Here is a 19490-nt window from a genome sequence, read left to right as displayed (position 1 = left end):
TTAGACATGACTAAACCCAATCGATATTTATCTACTTTGTTCTACCTCATCTTAGTCTTGTACTACCTTTTTTTTATCTTATAACTCACGCGCCTTAAGCAACATTTTTCCTTTCCAAATGCAACATTGGTCCAAAGAACCTAGAACCCAAGCCAATCTTTAATTACTCATTACTTTTAATTTATCTCAAATACCTGTGGACTCGCATTTTTTAAGTGTGTTCCCACTTGATAACAAGACTTGCTTTTAATCATGAAAAATTGTTTTTGAAAAATTTTAAGTTATCTATTATTTTTGTTTTTTTTTTAAAGGGAAAAAATAAGAAATAAAACCGTGATTAACTTCTTTTGAAAGAAAAAACATGTCTACAAAAAATCAAGTCTAAGTCTGAGGGTTAGGTTACTTATTGAGAAGGTGCTATAAGGTAGCATTCTTCTAAGCACTAAAGAGGCCTTTACTAAACAAGTGGAGGAAACTATGGACATTAACTAGTAAACCATGGATACCAAGAAACAAGTGCAAAAAAATACAACAAGGCATGGTAATGAGGAATGAGAAACTAAAAAAGAATATATGGGTTATGTGCATCGAAAAACCAAAGGATCAAGGCCAAATAGCTAAAGATTACTCAAAGCATAAAATGCATATAAAACAAATCAAACAATCAAATGAGAAAAAGGAAGTACCTTAATAATACCTAAAATAGTAGGTAGCAAGCTTACATAAGAAAGAATAGGTTAGTTCACAAGCATAAAAAATGATATCACACCAAAATAGAGATTAAACAACATGTACAAGTTGTATAGAACTCAAGTAAAAGGTTAATGATAACTAAACTAACATCAAGAGGGATTTATTCACATAAATATGCAAAGGGTCAAAATAGGGTATCAAACATGCAGTTACAAAATAAATTCAATTAGAGTTAAAGGGGATCATGCTATAGAGTAGAGCTTGCTTAACATGTATAAGTTATCTTGATTACAAAATAATAATAATAATAACAACAACAACAACAACAACAACAATAATAATAATAATAATAATAATTGTGGAGGGCTTAAGGCACACCAAAAGGTACAAAATTCAACTAGACATACAAAGAGTGTAGAAATAAGGCAACATGCTAGTATGTGAAAGGTAGACTTATTCAACAGGGCTAAAGATGAGAAATTCAAATAAAAAAATTCTACAACATATTTCAAAAGTCCAAGTAGCCTAAACATACACCGTATGGTACAATTTTTATCAAACATCCTATAACTTAAATAGGGTTGCACAGTGAACATGCAAAGATTGAAGCATATAATGAGTATAACAAAGTGAAACCAAGATTGACGTATATAATGAGTATAACAAAGTGAAACCAATCCCATAGATGATAATAAAGTAATGAGCAATGATGATTTTATTCTATGGCAAAGAGCTATAGAGGTAGAGTTAGAATCCATATATTGTAACAGAGTTGGGGATCTTGTAGAAGCACTTGAAGGGATAAAACCCATAAGGTGCAAGTGTGTCTACAAGAGGAAGAAATGAGTAGATGGAAAGATTGAGACATATAAGGTTAGGATGGTTGTGAAGGGTTATAGTCAAAAACCTAGTTTTGACTATGAGAAGACCTTCTCACTAATAGTCATGCTCAAGTCCATCAGAATACTCTTTTATCCATTATGGTACATCTCAATTATGAGATATAGCAAATGAATGTTAAGACAACGCTCTTGAATGGTGATCTTGAAGAGAGCATCTGTGTGAAGCAACCATATGAATTCAAAGTAAAGGATTAAGAGCACCTTGTGTACATGTTGCATAAATCCATTATTTGATTAAAATAAGCATCTCACTCATGGAATAGGCGTTTTGATCAAGTTATCAAGACTCTTGATGTTGATCAAAATGAAGATGGGCCTTGTGTGTATAAGAAGATGCAAGAAAACATGATGTTGTTTTTGGTCTTGCACGTTGATGACATTCTATTCATTGGGAATGGTATAGGGTTATTGTCATTAGTTATGATTTGGTTATCTACTCAGTTTCAGATGAAAGATTTGGGTGAGATAATATATTTTTGGGATTAAGGTCCTTCGGGATCATAAGAATAGGAAGATTGCATTATCTCAAGCCACCTACATTGACTAGTTTTTGGTTAAGCAAGTGATGTCCAAGAAAAGTCTACTACCCTTTAAGCATAGAGTGTCTCTTTCTCAGGATCAATATCTTAAGACATCTGAGAAGAAAGATCGTATGAAGGCAATACCCTATGCCTCAACAGCAGGGACAAAAATATTGCAATTTATCGACGATATATCGTCGATATATTGTGTATTGGAAACCCTTGACACAATATTTCATGATGATATATCGAGCATGAGAAAAGTTGTTAAATATCGCCAAAATATCGTCAATATATATATATATATATATAATTTTTCATCAATATTTATTTGATTGTAGATTAATTTCAAAAAATTCAATAATTAACTAAACCACTTTAGTATGTAATTTTTTTAAAATTTCTTATATAAAAAATCAAAGTAGAGAGAAAAATAAACAATTTGAAAGAAAATTTGGAATGTTTACACAAAAAGGTTATATTTTGTTATTGAATTTCAAAAAAAAAAAATTTAATAATTCTTCATTGAAAAAAAAAAATTGTAGTAATGAATTAACAAAAAAACATGTATACACACGAACTATTGGTTAAATTTAATTTGATAGAGATTATTTGGAATGGTTAAAGGCTTGCCCTAAGACCTCCATTTAGTATGTACTGTAAAACCTTATGAAGGGACTCTGAGAGTGAAGGGAGAGGTGGAAAACATGGCTTCTTCCTCAACCTGTGGCTGCACCCAATGGCTTCTCCGCTCACCACCAGCGCCATCTTCATCTTCTTCACCATCCTCTCTTCCAAATCTCCCCATTCTATCTCCCATCCGCGGCAGATTACCATATCCTCTTTCCTCATCCAGTCGTCTACTCTCAACAATGGCCGCACCCAGAAACAATTCTAACCCAATCACCAGCAAAAAAGAAGAAGAGAACCAACAGAATGATGATGGTGAAGAGGAAGAAGTGGAGCTGCCCTGGATTGAGGAGAAGGCTCTGGACCTTGTGGAGTTCTCTGGGTCTGTGGCACAGGCCATTCCTGGCCCGAGAGTGGGTCGCAGCTCCTTCCCATGGATTCTCGCTATTCCCCTGGCCTATGCTGGTATCACCTTCGTTATCGCTTTTGTCAGAACTGTTCAAAAATTCAACTCCCCAAAGCAGAAACGCCGCAAATTGGTACCTGTTTTTGCTTATTTGCTTCGTTTACTTTGTTGAGTTTTTGATATTTGAGGACATTAACTCCAATTATGTGAGTTTTTGTAAGAAATTCTATGGGGTTTTGTTGCTGAGATGAGAATAGCGCATGTTTTGACATGGGTTTTTCGCTTTTCATTCTGTTTGCAATTATGAGAAGTAACATTTTTTGTTGTTTCTATGTTTAGTTTGTTGGGTTGTTTTTATTTGAAGATTTTAACTCAATTTTATGAGAATTTTTATGTTTATGGGTTGTTCTTGTGAGAAATTATGAGTGTCGGGAATGGTATTTGCTTCCCATATGACATGGGTTTTTTCAATTTTTGTTTTGTTTGCAATTGTCTGACCGATATTAGGCTTGTTAACCTCTCATTTTCCACATAGTTTGTGTGCTTATTTATCTATTTTTCATCCTGCCTGAACTTCATACTAATTGCATACTCTATCTAGAGAACCTTCTTCAATTTACTTCCTTCTAGTGATTTTGTATCACTTACTTTCATTTCGTTTGCCTATGATTTAGAATTTACAATTTTAGGTCTCATTTCCTTTCAGTTGCTGCACTCAACCAATTTGAACATGCTCAAATGTTATGGTGTTATACAAATCCATTTAAGACCTTCACCATGCGAAATACAAGAAGATGGGGCTACATGATCAAGTTAGCAAAGAGGAAAACTGAAAACTCTACTTTCAAATATAGTAGCTTTTGAATTTCTAAAATTTGCCTGACTTTTCTCCCAATGCTGTATTGTTGATGAGATAAATCCACCATGTGTCTTGATAATGTGGCTTGGTTGAACCTTAGAAAGCACACCCCTTTCATACTGTTTTAGGCATTGGAATCTGTATGCACATGTTTGTTTTTTATGTATAAGGAACCTACTGGATTTGCTTTTGACATATGTGTAAATGCCTAATTGGAGATAACTTCTTCAGGTTAATAAAAATGCCATGCTATGCAAATCAATAGATGAGGTATTTCTGAATGGAAGAGATGAAGAACTGCAATCAGCTCTTAACGGACTTATGCAAAAGGTGAGGCACATGACATAACCATTTAACCTCAAATCTTATGATCATCTTCTAAAGAAATGGGTCATCTGTTGGTAAGGGTAGCTAGTTCAACTTCATCTCTACTATAGACGATGGCATGCAAGGTTGTATGATTTGTAACTGAATTTTGTGTTAGCATGCTCTTTGATCCATTTTGTCATTATTTTCTGACATAAGGCACAGTCCAGTGTTCTACTGCTTCCATTTTTTTGTTGTGTATTGCCTGCTGTTATGGAAGCAAGGTTATTGATGGTTTGTCCTTTATACTTCATAAGCAGAGATATATGGTTTTTTAATTTTATATTATAAAGCAGAGATGCTTAATACCTCACTCAATGAATAGTGCAATGAAATTCTTAATATTATGAATATTTTCCAGTATGGATTTGTAAGTGGGTGGAAGTAAAATTGACTAAGTCGTATTACATTTTTTTGTAACCAGAAGGACCAGTATTCCATGGTTCCAAGTTCCAACTTTGTTAGCTTGCAGGAAACCACTGGTCATCTGGCTTATCTTTTAACCATTTATCAGCTAAACTTAAGCAGGGACCTTACTATCATTCTTTTGGAATTTCCAGAAAAATGTAACTGATGTGACAACCAGATGGTTAAATTAATATGATTTATGTTTTCATCTTCTCCCTTGCCAAAACAAATAAATAAAATTGATTGGTAAAATGCGCATCTTGCAACTTGTGCTTACTTCTGCATTTTTATTGTGACAAGTCCTTGGAAAAATTTTATAGACAATTAAGATGGTCTCTTAAAAGAATTTCTGGACATTGGATGGTAAATTTAAAAATTCATCTAATTTTATTGATTTTTGGCCCTGGAGGTGGCACCAGGGGCAGTTTTCTCTAAAATTTGGTGTGACCCTTCCAAACATGTACTCTGTCCTTGTGTCATGATGGTTTGGTCATAACTGTTCTGCTCTTTTGCTCAGATAAATATCCTGTCTTCAAAACAAATCCGCTTCTTCTTATTTTGTTGTTATTTCTATGATAAATCTTGTGTGTCATTATGTCATGTGGATGTATTTTAGCTTTTCATGACTCCTAATTCATATCCAGACAGGTTTCTCCAGGGAGGAAATTTTCCGCAAGTATATTCGATATGCATTGAATGAAAAACCTTTCAACCCTGAAATGGTTGCAACCTTAATCCAGTTTAGGAAAGCTTCATTGTTGGATGACTCCCAGGTTGCTGAAATTCTAAATGAAATCTCAAGACGTATTGTGCGAGACAAAGGTAACTCATCATATTACTGCTTGTGTTACCTATACAGTCCTGGTGCACGATCCTTTCTTTTACCAATGTGGGAATAATAGGATAAGACAAGATGATAGACAGACTGTCTCTGACTTATGTTTCACTGTTGATTGGCACACTATTATTTAATATCTCTGATAGGATGGATCTCACATAAAAACAGTAATAGTAAATATACTGGCCACTTCTGACCTTGCAAACCATTCAATAGCCATTTGACTGGGCAGGCCACCTTATTCCCCTCCTGGCTGCTCTTACTTAGTGCAAGATATGAATGCTTGGATTGGTTTTGTAATCTTGTAGTTCCTGACCTTACTACAAGTGCTGTAAGTGAAGAATCAAGGGAAAAGAAGGATGGCATCTGCCTGACCTCCTTCTTTGGCATGAGAATTCCTTTCAGCAGATGCTATTATTTTTAGTACACTCATTATCTTGTTGCCAATCACAGACTAAAATAGTCATTTTTTGCGGATATTTATCACCTGATAATGCAATTGTCTAGTCGTGGATACGTTGAGAAGTAGATATAAACCGCAAGGGGAAAGACAACAATTATCAATAAAATTGCAAATGGAAGAATTTAGTATTTGAGAACAACTCAAATAATGAAAATTGGCATCATCCAATTTTTTATATTTTATATAATCTCTTCTAAAAATGTTCTAGAAGCGTTCATATTCAGCACATAGCAAGATACCATGGTATTGGAATGCTGTGGAATGGAGATGAAACTTGTCATGTTCTGGTGTCTCTTAGCTCAATAGGAATGCCTGGCATCTAATTTTGGTTTTAACCCGATTTTTTTATTTGCACACACAAGGGAAATATTGAAAGAGGACTATCACACAGGAGTTGGTTAATTCAGTATTAGGATTTTAGAGGTCTAAGCGCATCTCAAGAATATTTTCAAAAAGAACCAGTTTACTCAAACTATTTCTTGTACATTTATTACAAGATCGATCTCCTGAATTCTTAATATTGACCTTGAGTCTTTTCACTATGCTGGGGATTATGATGGAGCAGAGCGTACTGCTCTGCCTTATACATGAAAGTATATAAAAAAGATTGAAATTGAAAATAATACAATAATACTCAGTATCTTGGTGCATCATCTCTAAATTAAGCAATGTTGACTTGTTGAACTGTTATGAGCTGTAAAACAACAATCAATATGAAGCACCCAGCATGTTGTTTGGATCTCTAGTGTTTGATGCCACAGAAGAGAGGATCATTTTTAGATTCATCGTAGATGTGATCTCTAACAAGGAACATGTTAGAGTTGTTGAGATTTATTTCCATTCTGTTTCATATTGTTATAGATTGTGTGGTAGAGGATGTTATTTGCCTATCAATTTCTGTGGTTGAGGAACTTCCATTGCATTTTGCACTTTGAATTTGCAGAACCACAAGTAGTAAATGGAGTTTAAAAGGATTATTTGAGGAGTCTATGCTTGTATCTCCTATGCCATTTCAAGGTCCTTCAATATATTTGGTGGATGCTAACCTTTTGAGTACCTCTTAAAGGAACATAGCTAAAAGGAAAATACAATTGGACAAATATATTTAGTGTAGATGCACTGCTAGCAGATGCTGACTGCTTGCATGCGCTTTTCAGGTCCTGTTGTCATGGATATGTCGGGGTATTCTGAAAAAGGTTTCAAGAGAAAACTTGCTGTCCAGGCCCTGTTTGGCAAGGTTTTTTATCTATCTGAGGTAAGCTGCCGAGCTTTAGTTTGGTGACCTTTAGTCAACCACTCAACTCCTTTCAGTTTTTCTATATTACATTTTTATACCTATAGCCATGCATTTCCTTATGCTATTCTTTTTATGAGGAATGTATCTGATATGTGATAGATCCATCAAAGCCTTATAAAAAAAATCCCACATTCTGTTGCAAGATCAAATAGATTCTTTATGGTTTTATTCCCTCTCTCAGAGGATATCATTGTTTGGAAGGGTTGAAAGCTTACCAATCACTATGTTTGGTGCTGCAAATGACTGAGGTGTTCATTCTAAGCTCATTCAGGGCTGCTTATTTAATAAGCCACGCATAAGCCCTATTTCAAGGCTCTTTTGATTAATGAGCGAGTTCAGACATGTCCACCTTGGCTCTGTTAGGTTTCGCCAACAGGCTGATACATATGTTAGTTTCAGTTTCATTTGATCCTATTCTCTATTCTATGCCTTGTGAGAAGTTCTAAGGACTCCTCTGGCTGTTCTTTCCCCTTGGACTGCTATGCTTCAACTATATGTTTCAAAACCATTGGCTTACAGAAAATATGAATTTTTTATTCAGTTGACTTATAGGATGTTTCTTTCCTGCTTCCACCCCAGCTGTTCATTTTCCAACAACTAGTTGCATTCTCCTGTCATGGAACTTGTAAATTTGACTCATTTTTCATGTCATGCATTGGGGTGCAAGAAAAAATCTATCATGATGCTTTGAAGAGATTCAACCAGTGAAATATGATTTGAAGATGGATAACAGGGATATGAATATTTCTTTGATTTTGTAGTTCTTTTTGTTGTTGAAATCTGTATTTAGTTTGCTTATATTTCTCTCTATTTCCCTTTGCTCCTTTACCTTATCAATTATTGGATATTTATCCATCAGCAACCAAGATGAGATAAGTCTATTGGAGTCGAGTTAACCTGAGATCATGTTACTGTAGGTTGGACACAACCGTTGAGCTTGAATACAGTTTTAACATGGCCCAACTGAGCCCAAATAAACCAAGATTAAGATGTTGTTTGTTTTTTTAATTTAATGTTGAATGCAATTTGGTTTCAAACTTTAGATGGTTTTTTTTTTAACTTTTTTTTTTACTTATTGCTTATTTTTTTTAATTTTTGATTGAATAGAAAAGGCGAAATATTTTAACTTTTTGCTGAATGCTAAAATTAACTTTTTGAAACAACCAAAACACAATCTCAACATGACCCTTGTCCTATTAATACTTTATATTAAATAGAAATAAAATAATAAAAAAACAAACAACTTGATACTTGATATTATTAAGTTGTTAACTTATTCTTAAGTCCACGTCTTCATTTTACCTTTTTACCCTCATTTGCCCTAATTACCTCAATGATCTCTTTTGCTACTTCACGACCTCCATTGTTACCCAATATATTTTACCCTAATTATAATTTATGAAAATAAATATGTTAATGGGATGATTTAGAATAAATTTTAAGTTAATTTTATCAAACAACCTTAATACTTAAAAGTAAGGATTGAGTAATAAGTGTTAAGTCAATAACTTAAATATAATTTAACTTAAAGTCAACTTAAGCCATAAGTAATTAGTGCTATGTTTTACCAAAAGTTTGCCTCAGTTTGTTTGCAACCATAAGTTGTATGTGAGTTCTGGCCACTGCCCACCTAGTGGTGACCTACAAAACTTTTGGCAAGATTATTTTTGCCTTGTTAACAAGAATAGTCATGAATTTCTTTTTAGTTATGGCCACACAATGTCTGACATTCATCAGAAAAATCCACCACTCAGATTGATTTCATTCTTTCAAGTTAATTTTGATATGCCTTTTTCATATTGTGTGATTACTTATGCCTTTCTTTTACTTTTTCAACCAGCTTCCAGAGTTCTGTTCAAGGGACAGCTCCTTAGTCATCAAGGAAATATTTGGCGTTACAGAGTATATACCTCTGCTTAAACTCTAGGCCAGTGTTTTCCCATGAGGGTAGTTTTTCATTTTCTGTAGTTCTCCTTTTCTCAGTGAAGATGCAGAGAAGATTCGTATGCACACTCTTTCTGAGGCCGGGGCTGTGGACTCACTCGAGAAAATGATGGACACTTCAGATACTGAAGATTCAAGCGTGGACGATTCCAATACTCCTAGCCCAAACGCATAAAGTCAGATGGTATTTAGGTGCTGATACTTGTTTCCCAATCTTACAGTTTCTTCGGCTTCGTTACTTCAGATTGATTTCTGTCAGAGTAAGCATGGAGATTGCAATGCATTACATAAATTTTTCGGTTTTCAAGTAAAATGTAGTATCAGTTAAGTGGCAGGAAATAACAAGAGAAGCATGATGATGCATTTAGGCGACAAGCAGTGAAGAGGTTAAGTTGATTGAGCTTTTGTTTTGCAGCAGAGGACAGAGTTTTGAGTTTTGTTTGGCATGAGTGGATTGCTTATGTAGAATGTGAATGTTATTTCAGAAATTACATCACTTTGAAGGCGTACTTGTTATTTCAGAAATTCACCAGAAATGGTAGAATGGAGGAGTCAATTTTGTTTTGTTGTTTATGCATGAAAATTTGCAGAGCAGGTTAGGAGATATATGAGGAGAATCATCCATGTTATGTCTGGTTAGAAGATGGTACTGCGGTAAAAAAAAAAAAAAAAAAAAAAAAGATAAATATTATGAAAAATAATAAGAAAAGTAAGTTAAATGAGTTCCAAGAAGCATGAAATATATTTTATTAATTTTGAATTTTTTTTTTCTTTTCTTCATTTCCTCCCATTTTCCCGGCAATTGGTTCATAAAAACTAGATTTTACTAATTTTTTTGTAAGTATTACTATAGTGTTATTGAAATCGTGGTCAAAACGCTTTTTTTAGTTTATATCCCAATAATAAAGTTATATTTAGTTCTCGAAAAGTTTAGGGAAAAAATCCAAAAGAAAAAAATTTTATATTTTTTATAGTAAAATTAAATATAAAAAATAAAATTTTATTATTACTTGTTTTTTCTTGTTCTTAGTACTTCTCTAAACCAAGATTTGCTATAAAAATATTTTTAATAGAAGCAATTTTCCTTAAAAGTGTTATGTGATTGTGTTCTTTTAAGAGTGAGTTTGATACAAATACTTAAAAAAATTGATTTTTCAAGTATTAAAAATGTTAAAAGTAGTTATTAGAATTACTATAAAATGAGTTATAAAAGTATGTTTAATAGTAATTTTAGAAAATGTTTTTATCATCTTTAATACTTGAAAGATAAAAATTTTCAAGTGTTTAAAAAAAATTAAAAACACTTTATAAAATCATTATTAAACGTTTTTTAAATGGTTTTTTTTTTAATGTGTTTTCACAAGAATCACTAATTAACTGTTTCTTCGTAAAACACTACAAGTTATTTTTAACACTATAAATAATTTTTAAAATTTTTTGAAGTGTTTTCTAATATTTATCAAACACTTATTTATAAGTGATTTTATAAAGTGTTTCTAACTTTTGTAATACTGTAAAAATGAAAATTCTTAAATATTAAAAAAATTAGAAACGCTTTTTAAAATCACTACTAAACACATTTTAAAGTCTATTTGGTAACTACTTTCGAAAATAGTTCTAAAAAATAACTTTTAAGAATAATTTTTAAAAATTGTTACTAGGTGTTTTGTAAAATAAAAGTGTCGTGGGTAAAAATTAAAATATTATTTATTTTGCTTTCAATTTTTTTCTTTAAAACTTCTAGAATTTTCAAAAATGAAAACATAAACAGTACACTTGATTAGCTCAGATGCATTTTTTATTTTTCTTCTAATTGTATTTTATTTCTTTATTTAATTTGAAGTTTTTAACCGTTGCCACATACTTTCCAAATCTAAATTTCAATTCTTTGAAAGAAATCAACTTTTATTTTGTATATTAGGGCTACTTCCAGCACTGGTTACAGTTAAACTACCAAACCAAACGGCTTTCATAGGCGGAGATATCAATGCAAACAGCCCACCTACCTCTTTGGTTTTGCTGATCCAATTTCAACTACAATACACGCCCATTCAGATCCCTTCTCTTCAGTTTTCGATTCATTTCATTGATACCCACGTTATTTTCAATTCAGAAATCCTCAATTCCACTCGTATTCACGACAGGCAAAACAAGTAGAAAATGATTCAACAAACCCTTCTAAAACCCTCTTATTCTTCAATCTCAATCCCACCTCTCAAAACCCCACCAAAATCATCGTCACACTCATCGACCCATTGTTACAATCATACGAGTTGGGGCTTGCGAATTGTGGGTTCATCATCATCATCATCATCATCATCATCATCATCATCATCGTCAAATACCGAATCCAAATCCCGAAATGGGGCATTCACTGGCAGAGATCCGAACGTGAAGAAGCCGGCGTGGCTGAGGCAGAGAGCGGCGCAAGGAGAGAGGTTTGAGGAGGTTAAGCAATCACTTTCTCACTTGAATCTCAACACTGTCTGCCAGGAAGCACAATGCCCCAACATTGGAGAGGTATAAACCTGAAACGATATCAGACGTCACGTTCCCTTAATTTTCTTTCACTCTGTTTCCTCAGCAGCGAAATGGTTTGCGCTTTTTTGTCAGAATCACGTTTTAGAATTCGTTTTCTAAGATGTATATATTTGGTTGGATTCAAATTTTTTTTTTTCTCAGCTGCCAAGGGTGGTTTGTTTCTGTCAGAATCAGGTTTCAGAGGTTGTTTTTGAGATAGTTTTGATTCTTGTGTTTATAAGTATTTTTTCATGCGATTGAGATCTTCTTTTCTCTGTCAGAGTCAGGTCTTTAGAATTTGTTTCTCAGAAATGGTTTATTACAATATTTGTAAGCGTTTCAGGATCCTGGAAATATGGTTTTCCAGGGTTCAGATTTTCTTTTTGCATTTTTTTTATTGGCTTAATTTTGAAATTTGTTGTGTCATCACTTTGAAAGAGTTTATAATTGTTACCAAAAGAAATCGTTCTTTCCTTACTTCTTTTATTAGTTTCAGTGTAATTGCAATTTTGGCAGAGAACTGGGACCAATGAACTGCATTACCTTGTTGTTGTTAAATATGGTTACTAATGAGATTTTTCGGGTCTAGTGTTTGTATTGCGGAATATTGATACACATGGATGTGAAAAGGGGAGGATTCAAATTAGCTTTACTTATTTGGTTAGTGGGTTTCATTGCCTTCATGTAATTCCGTCCAACTATAATGTACAAGTTGAATGATAGTTTTGTGATTCTGAAATTTGGAAACATAAGTCCCTTTAGTAGGTTATGTGCTTCAGAAGCAAGTTATGTTGCTTCATTTCATACATTCAATTTTAATTGATTGGTTTGGTCATTGAGAAGACATTTGAGGGCCTTGAAAAAAAGTTCACAAATCTTATGGTAAAAGGTTACATCTCCTCTGGTGAAATTTATACACTTGTGACACCAAATGAGACTATCAGATGGTGGATTGTCATATTTCTTTTTTTTTTTTTTACAAGATTTAGTGATCTCTGAAGGAGTAGTGGAGGGATGTTATGGAGCCAAACCTTCAGAAATTGGGTGGACTTTCTGTATTTATCTTTAGGAATTTTTGTGCAGTGCTGGAATGGAGGCGGGGATGGCATTGCAACTGCAACAATCATGCTTCTTGGGGATACCTGCACTCGTGGTTGTAGATTTTGTGCTGTGAAAACCAGTAGAAACCCTGCACCACCTGACCCAATGGAACCAGAAAACACTGCTAAGGCCATTGCAAGTTGGGGGTAGGTCTTATACAAAGTCTATTTTTTATTGTTGAAGCATACCATTAAATAATGTAAATAATTACACTTTGCTAAAGTTTAATGCTTCTATGTATGTTGTATATTTGATGAGTTGTCGGTGCTTTTTACTGACATGATGGCACTGACTCCATCTCACAGTGAGTTTATTCCGATATTCTTTTGTCTTTTGGCATGAAAGTTTTAAGGAGCACTGTAGTATTAAGAGTCCTAGCTTGTGGTATCGCAAATATGATTGACCAGTCTTCAGTTTTATAAGACCTCGGTGTGATAACATATCTGATATTTTATGGAGATTGAAACTTTTTGTTAGTTTGACGTTTTTGCACAAGGAGTTGCTATGCGTGTTTTAGACAAGATGCACATGATCTACGGATTTTTTGGTATGTTTATTATACTTGCTTGGAAAATTATAAGAATTTTGATTTTCATTTTGTAGTGTGGATTACATTGTTCTAACAAGTGTTGATCGTGATGATCTGCCTGATGGTGGAAGTGGCCATTTTGCTCGGACTGTTAAGGCTATGAAGGTTCATATCTTTCTCTAGCTATAAAATCTAGTTACTGTGTAGTTAAAATTAGGGTGCAAGAAAAAATTTGATTTTAGTTTCTCTAACTCCTGCAGAAACTCAAGCCTGAGATCATGGTTGAGTGTCTAACTTCTGATTTTCGAGGTGACTTGAGTGCTGTAGAAACTCTGGTGCACTCAGGGTTAGATGTTTTTGCCCACAATATTGAAACTGTGAAACGGCTTCAGAGAATTGTGCGAGATCCTCGAGCTGGGTAAGTGACTCAACCAGTCATCTTTCTCTTCTAAGTTTCAACAGACAATTAATTGTACTTCCTATTTGTTCCTTTTCAAAGAAGCAAACTTTACTACTAGGGTGTAAGTAAAAATCGAAAAATCAATCAAACCGATCCAATTCAACCAAAACCAATTAAATTGGTTCAGTTTTCAATAATTGTAGAGGTTGGTTCAATTTGAGAATTTTGAAACCAACTTTATTGGATTAGTTTTCAGTTCTTTCTTTTCTAACCCAATCAAATCAATATTCTAAGACTTTCATTTCTTGTAATTTATAATTGTTGAATGTTCGATGAATTTTCTAATATTTATTATTAGACTCTATTAAAGTAATTCATTGTTATTAAATTATGGTCAAATTAATTTCTAAATGCATTCATTATATTTTGAGTTAGAAACTTAAGATATATTTTGAACTTCAAACCCAAGTTGGTTTTAATACTTTCAAAAAATAAATTAGAATTAAAGGCCTAAATTAACTTACATCTAACTGATCATTTAAACCGAACCAAACTGACCTTAAACAAACTTGGTTTGGTTAGGTTTATCTATCACTAAAAGATCGGTTCGGTTTGGATTCAAGCGTAAACCAACCATGTCGGTTCAGTTAATTTTTCTTCCAAAAACCAACCAAACCACACCTTTTGACACCCCTACTACTTTGATGAGCCATAAGTAGATAAAGGGAAAATGTAATATCCTTCAGAAAATATGGTTCTTTGGCTCTTTTGTGTAGTTGGTTTGCTTTCTGGTTTGAGCATGCATGGTTCAGTTATTCATCTGCATTGAATGTTTTTAGTTATATAACAACACTATGTGCAAGGCTTAGGTTTCTCTTTGGCTGCCCAGAAACTGATTCCCTGACCAACAACTGAGTTTATCCCATTCTAACATGTCAAATATTTGCTAAAGTAGTGAAGCCCAAATACTGTTACTGTGTTTTGCATTTCTTGTACTGATTCATACTGAAAACATTAAATAGAGACTGCTTGGTATCTTTTCCAACAAAAACCCTCCTCTCCCTTAATCCAGAAGTCTATTTATGGAAAAAATACATACTTTTAAAAAATTGATATTTTTCCTTTATAAGGATATTTCCCAAAAAATTCCTGAGTGGCCAATAAATATGTAGCTTATGTCAAGGATAAAACATAAATAAGATCAAATGTGTATCACAATCTCTTTCAGTCCCCCCAAAAACCAAGGCAATAAGGTGACCTACCTTCACCATGGGAGAGGACACCAAATTAGTTTGGTTAGCCTATGCTCTGAGTCTCTGACTACCAAGTTAAGACCCTCAAGCCATTCCATCTTTAGTAGAGGTGGCTTTGTTGTCTTAAAAAATTAATACCAAGTCCTGAAATATCTTCAGACCATTTGTCTTTAGCACAGATCCAAGTAGGCATAACATAAGTGTCGAGGTGCATGAAGATAAAAGGTTGTCAGCAACATTTTGTATATAGTTCCTCATGATCCCCACTTCATTTAAGGCATATTAATAGGTCCTACTTCAATGGCTTTGTTGTCAAATTATTGTGGATGTTTATATTTCATCTTTCCATGTGTTGCTTAGTCACTGCCATGTGTTATTTAAATTGAAGAATCGTTAGGTCATGTGTCTCGCACTCACTTTTTATTGGTCCATCAGCAGTATGAAATGTGGTGAATCAGTAGATCATCTATTTCTGCTTTGTCACTTTGCTCAGGATGTTTGATAGTACATCCTTACTATAGCAGGCAATGAATGTGTTTCCCCGAGAGAGATTTCAGTTATCTTAAATATTGCTTTCTAGGGTTTTGGTAGGGGATTTAGTAGCAGAACTCTCTGGCATTGTGTTGCTTGCAACTATTTTTGTGGTTTTGGTAGTGGAGAATGTCAGTATTTTCAATGAACAAAAGTGTAGTCTTGCAGTGGGTCCTCAACTTCTGTTTCTACAGGGAATGTCCTTGAGGTTGGGTGGTGTTGTCCTTGTGGGAAGATATCTGATCCTTCTTTTTTCCTGTTTCATAACAATGAAAGGTGAACTTCTGGGGAGGTGGAGGTGACTTAGGTAAAGATAATTCTTTTTGATGCAAAAAGTGTCTTTGTGGGCGAAAGGAAAGTTTTTGGGGTTAGGTCCTCTTTCAGAAGGCTATTTTAGCTTCCTTTTTCTCTGTATGTATGCTGCTTTTTAGTGCATGTTCTTCCCTCATTTTTCCATAATTTTTTTTTTTAAAAAAGTATTTACTTACCCAAAAAAATTAAACAAAATGATCGTGGCAGAGGTTTCAGTGCTGGATAAGGATGACTAGCTCATTGTGCAACTTAACTTTTCCACTTGTCTTGCATGCAAATGTCTTGAAGCAGGTTGTGCTTTCACTTTAATTAAGCTTTATGTCTTCTCTTCACTAGCTAAGTGAGAGCAGTTAAGAAAACTGCATATATGTGCATATTTAGACCAAAGTTCAAAGTATCAGCCGGGTCCGGTATGACTTGGCCAAGAACCAATTAAACTTAGTTGACTTGATTGAGATTCCAAGTTGACTCGCTCAAAATTCCGAGTTGAATCATTTGAGTTATTGAAATATTCTCTTATTAAACCTAGTTTTTTTTTTCCCTTCCAAATCACAACAAAAAGCAACCAAAACTTAGAAATCTCTGAAAAATTAGACATTCTCTTCAAAAGGAATTTTTTTTCAATACCCATGACTACCCATAAAGACGATGAAGAAGAAGAAAAAAGCATCCTTTGTGTTGACGATGTGGCTGGTGAGAAACATCATATTCTTCTATCGACAACAACCTTCGCTTGTTTGGTGTTGCCTCTCCTTGCTCCTCTGTAGTGTATGTGGTGGTGTGGGTGTGCGACAGAACAAGCTCTTTGGCTCCATAAACTGGGTATCCTCTCTTGCGGTGAGGGTTAGTGGTGTTTGGGATTGGGAATTTGAATATCAGGGCTAAATGTATTGTAATTTGAATATCAGGACTAAATGTATTGTTTTATATAAGAACGATATACTGTATGTGCATCAACTTGCTTTATACTAAGGTGTTTAAAATTGGGAATTTGAAAATTATTATTTTATATGTTAAGTAGGATATGAATTGCTTTAATTTAGGTAATGCATTATTTTATATGGTAATGGTACCTACAAGGTGTATTATTTTATATGTTGATTTATTGTTAATAAGTTATGAAACCATTCCATTTATTATTACATTAATATATTGTTAAATTTATTAGTTTCTTAATTTATTTAATTATAATTTTTTAGAACTTCTTAATTATCTTATTTTGTGTATCGCCTGATATTAAGTTGAGACGTTGAGACTGATGTGGCTTGGAACCCTCTGAGTCAATGACCCATACTGCGATTTTGGACCATGGTTTAGACCCAGCCTGTTGATTCCAAAGTGCATAACACAGTTAGTTGCTAGTTTGGTTATATGGGTGTTTCAAACCATATACATACCTTGTTGATTTAAGTTGGTCTTCCCACCCTATGTTTATGTCTGTAGATGCTAGCTTTGACTCAAATTTGTAATTTGGCAATGCAGGTATGAGCAGAGCTTATCAGTTCTAAAACATGGAAAGCATAGCAAGGTGGGGATGATAACAAAATCATCTATAATGTTGGGTCTTGGGGAATCTGATGATGAGTTGAAGGAAGCCATGGCTGATCTAAGGGCCATAGATGTCGACATTTTGACACTTGGACAATATTTACAGGTGAGTTAATATGCAAATAGCTTTTTCATTACATCTAAGATAAAAGAGTAATGGAGGAGTGTGGCTACTTAGAATCCACAATCTGAGCTGTAGTTTTGGCTGAGCTTTCTTATTCAATGCTTAAGCTGGCTCTGATCTGCTGATGGTGGTGCTGATCTTGCCAAACATGTTTATGTTCATGCATGCATGCTTCAACAGAATAAGAGGCATCCACAAAAGCAGCCTCAGACAACGCACATCAACTAACTTCAGTTCAAGTTTTTAAACAGATCTATTAATAAGTACTTATGTTGCTGCAGCCAACTCCATTACACCTTACTGTCAAAGAGTATGTTACCCCTGAGAAGTTTGCTTTCTGGAAGGAATATGGGGAGTCAATTGGATTCCGTTATGTTGCTAGTGGACCCCTGGTAAATTCCCTGTTTCATTTTGCTTTAAATGATGATCATGAGCATGAATAAGCATCTAGAACAGCTCACAGGTTGGACAACTGGGCTAGGAAGCCGTGTCAAATTGAAAACGTCACAGCCCTTTTCAAATCCATTCAAGCTCCTAACAAATTCAACAATGTGAGCATGGACTGGACTGAGTTTGAAACGTGGTGTGGAAAATCCAGCAGACCCTACATTTCATTCACTTCTTGAAACTTCATTTCTGCCCAAGGCAATCTTCACCACCCCAACATGGGATTAACATCTAGACGTCTTGCTTTCTTATGACTACATATTACTGATATTCGACTTACAAGATTCTGACTAGAACTTCACCAATGTATTGATGTTCCAGGTTCGATCCTCATACAGGGCTGGGGAGCTCTTTGTTAAGTCCATGGTACGAGAAAGGGCCAGTGCCAGCATAGCTTAGCAAGTATTTTGGCCATTGCTTGCAGACTGTCCACATGGATGGCTTCTAGGGCAACCAGAGCGCTGATAGGGGCCCTACTTGAAAGAGGTTTCCATAACTCATTCAAGGATCCAGATTTTGAAGACCCAGTATAAAATCATTCATTTCATTCAGGATTATTATTATTATTATTATTTTATGTATATCAATTCGTGTTGCAGAAGCCCTCTTCTCTCCCAATATTAATCCTTTTTTGTATCCTATTGAGAAAATCAGCCAAAATTATGGGTCCAAATCAAACCCTTTTTCCAGCAAAGGGGTGTTGATGCTAAGTAATGGTCCATTTCAAATAAAAGTAAACACATCATTAAATGTCTCACATGCTCATCAAGTGGAAACTCCTTATATCTAAATATGCATATTGGGTTTTGTTTTATCCATTAAATCATGTTTATTCTCTTCAATCTAAAATTGGATGTAAAAATACTTTTTTAGTGGTATTTATTTTTTGATTGAATAGAAAAAATTAAAATATTTTGATTTAGTTAAAAGTAATTTATTAAGATGTTCAATTTAGTTATATTAGTTGATATCAACATATTATTTTTCCCCGACCCTACCGCCTTTAAGAAATGAGCATCTTCTTTAGTACAAAGGATTCTCTTGAAGTTTAAATTCCTAATATCAAAATATGATAAAAACCCCAGAAGAAAAAAGGAAAACCAAAAAAAAAGGGGTGAGCTTACTTGCACGGTTGCCCAAACACATCTCATTTTAAAAACCTTAGCAAAAGCACTTGTGATAAGTAAGAAATTAATAATTATTTCTAGTAATTGAAGTTTAATATTGAAATTAATTTTCAAATAAAATATTATTTTCAGGATTAAAAAAAAGGGCAAATAAGAGAGGGAAAAGTAATTAATTGGAACAGTAAATAAAGTAAAAAAAAAAACAACTGGCATGGAGAAGCGTTGTTCGCATTATTCAGGTTGAGTAATATTATTATAAAAATAAAATAAA

The 19490-nt window shown here is 34.0% G+C and overlaps 2 protein-coding genes across 2 annotated transcripts; both read left to right on the top strand.

The window, feature by feature from the left end:
• The first annotated feature begins 2777 nt into the window (after positions 1-2777).
• On the top strand, positions 2778-9900 carry LOC117924325. Its single transcript, XM_034842934.1, has 6 exons — positions 2778-3285; positions 4243-4341; positions 5430-5607; positions 7244-7341; positions 9224-9285; positions 9367-9900. Exons 1-6 carry the CDS (start codon positions 2824-2826, stop codon positions 9500-9502), a joined length of 1035 nt encoding a protein of 344 aa, XP_034698825.1. The 5' UTR covers positions 2778-2823; the 3' UTR covers positions 9503-9900.
• A 1368-nt stretch (positions 9901-11268) lies between these two features.
• LOC117922952 (lipoyl synthase, chloroplastic) lies at positions 11269-18849 on the top strand. The gene is made up of 7 exons (XM_034841188.1): positions 11269-11847; positions 12931-13094; positions 13552-13642; positions 13738-13895; positions 17456-17627; positions 17927-18037; positions 18414-18849. Exons 1-7 carry the CDS (start codon positions 11488-11490, stop codon positions 18489-18491), a joined length of 1134 nt encoding a protein of 377 aa, XP_034697079.1. The 5' UTR covers positions 11269-11487; the 3' UTR covers positions 18492-18849.
• Positions 18850-19490: the final 641 nt, after the last annotated feature.

This window comes from Vitis riparia, chromosome 10 (assembly GCF_004353265.1).
Source record: "Vitis riparia cultivar Riparia Gloire de Montpellier isolate 1030 chromosome 10, EGFV_Vit.rip_1.0, whole genome shotgun sequence".
NCBI classification, from domain to species: domain Eukaryota; kingdom Viridiplantae; phylum Streptophyta; class Magnoliopsida; order Vitales; family Vitaceae; genus Vitis; species Vitis riparia.
Note: the sequence above shows the minus strand (reverse complement) of the source record. Positions and strands in the feature narration are given on the sequence as shown.

What these genes read in the sequence shown, in the direction of transcription:
- LOC117924325 (XM_034842934.1), top strand. Translation starts at nt 2,824, where the DNA reads ATGGCTTCTTCCTCAACCTGTGGCTGCACCCAATGGCTTCTCCGCTCA. An exon ending in AGGTTTTTTATCTATCTGAG is followed by an intron (nt 7,342 to 9,223) that starts GTAAGCTGCCGA and finishes TTTTTCAACCAG; the next exon opens with CTTCCAGAGTTCTGTTCAAG. An exon ending in GAAATATTTGGCGTTACAGA is followed by an intron (nt 9,286 to 9,366) that starts GTATATACCTCT and finishes TCCTTTTCTCAG; the next exon opens with TGAAGATGCAGAGAAGATTC.
- LOC117922952 (XM_034841188.1), top strand. Translation starts at nt 11,488, where the DNA reads ATGATTCAACAAACCCTTCTAAAACCCTCTTATTCTTCAATCTCAATC. An exon ending in CACTTGGACAATATTTACAG is followed by an intron (nt 17,628 to 17,926) that starts GTGAGTTAATAT and finishes ATGTTGCTGCAG; the next exon opens with CCAACTCCATTACACCTTAC. An exon ending in ATGTTGCTAGTGGACCCCTG is followed by an intron (nt 18,038 to 18,413) that starts GTAAATTCCCTG and finishes TTGATGTTCCAG; the next exon opens with GTTCGATCCTCATACAGGGC.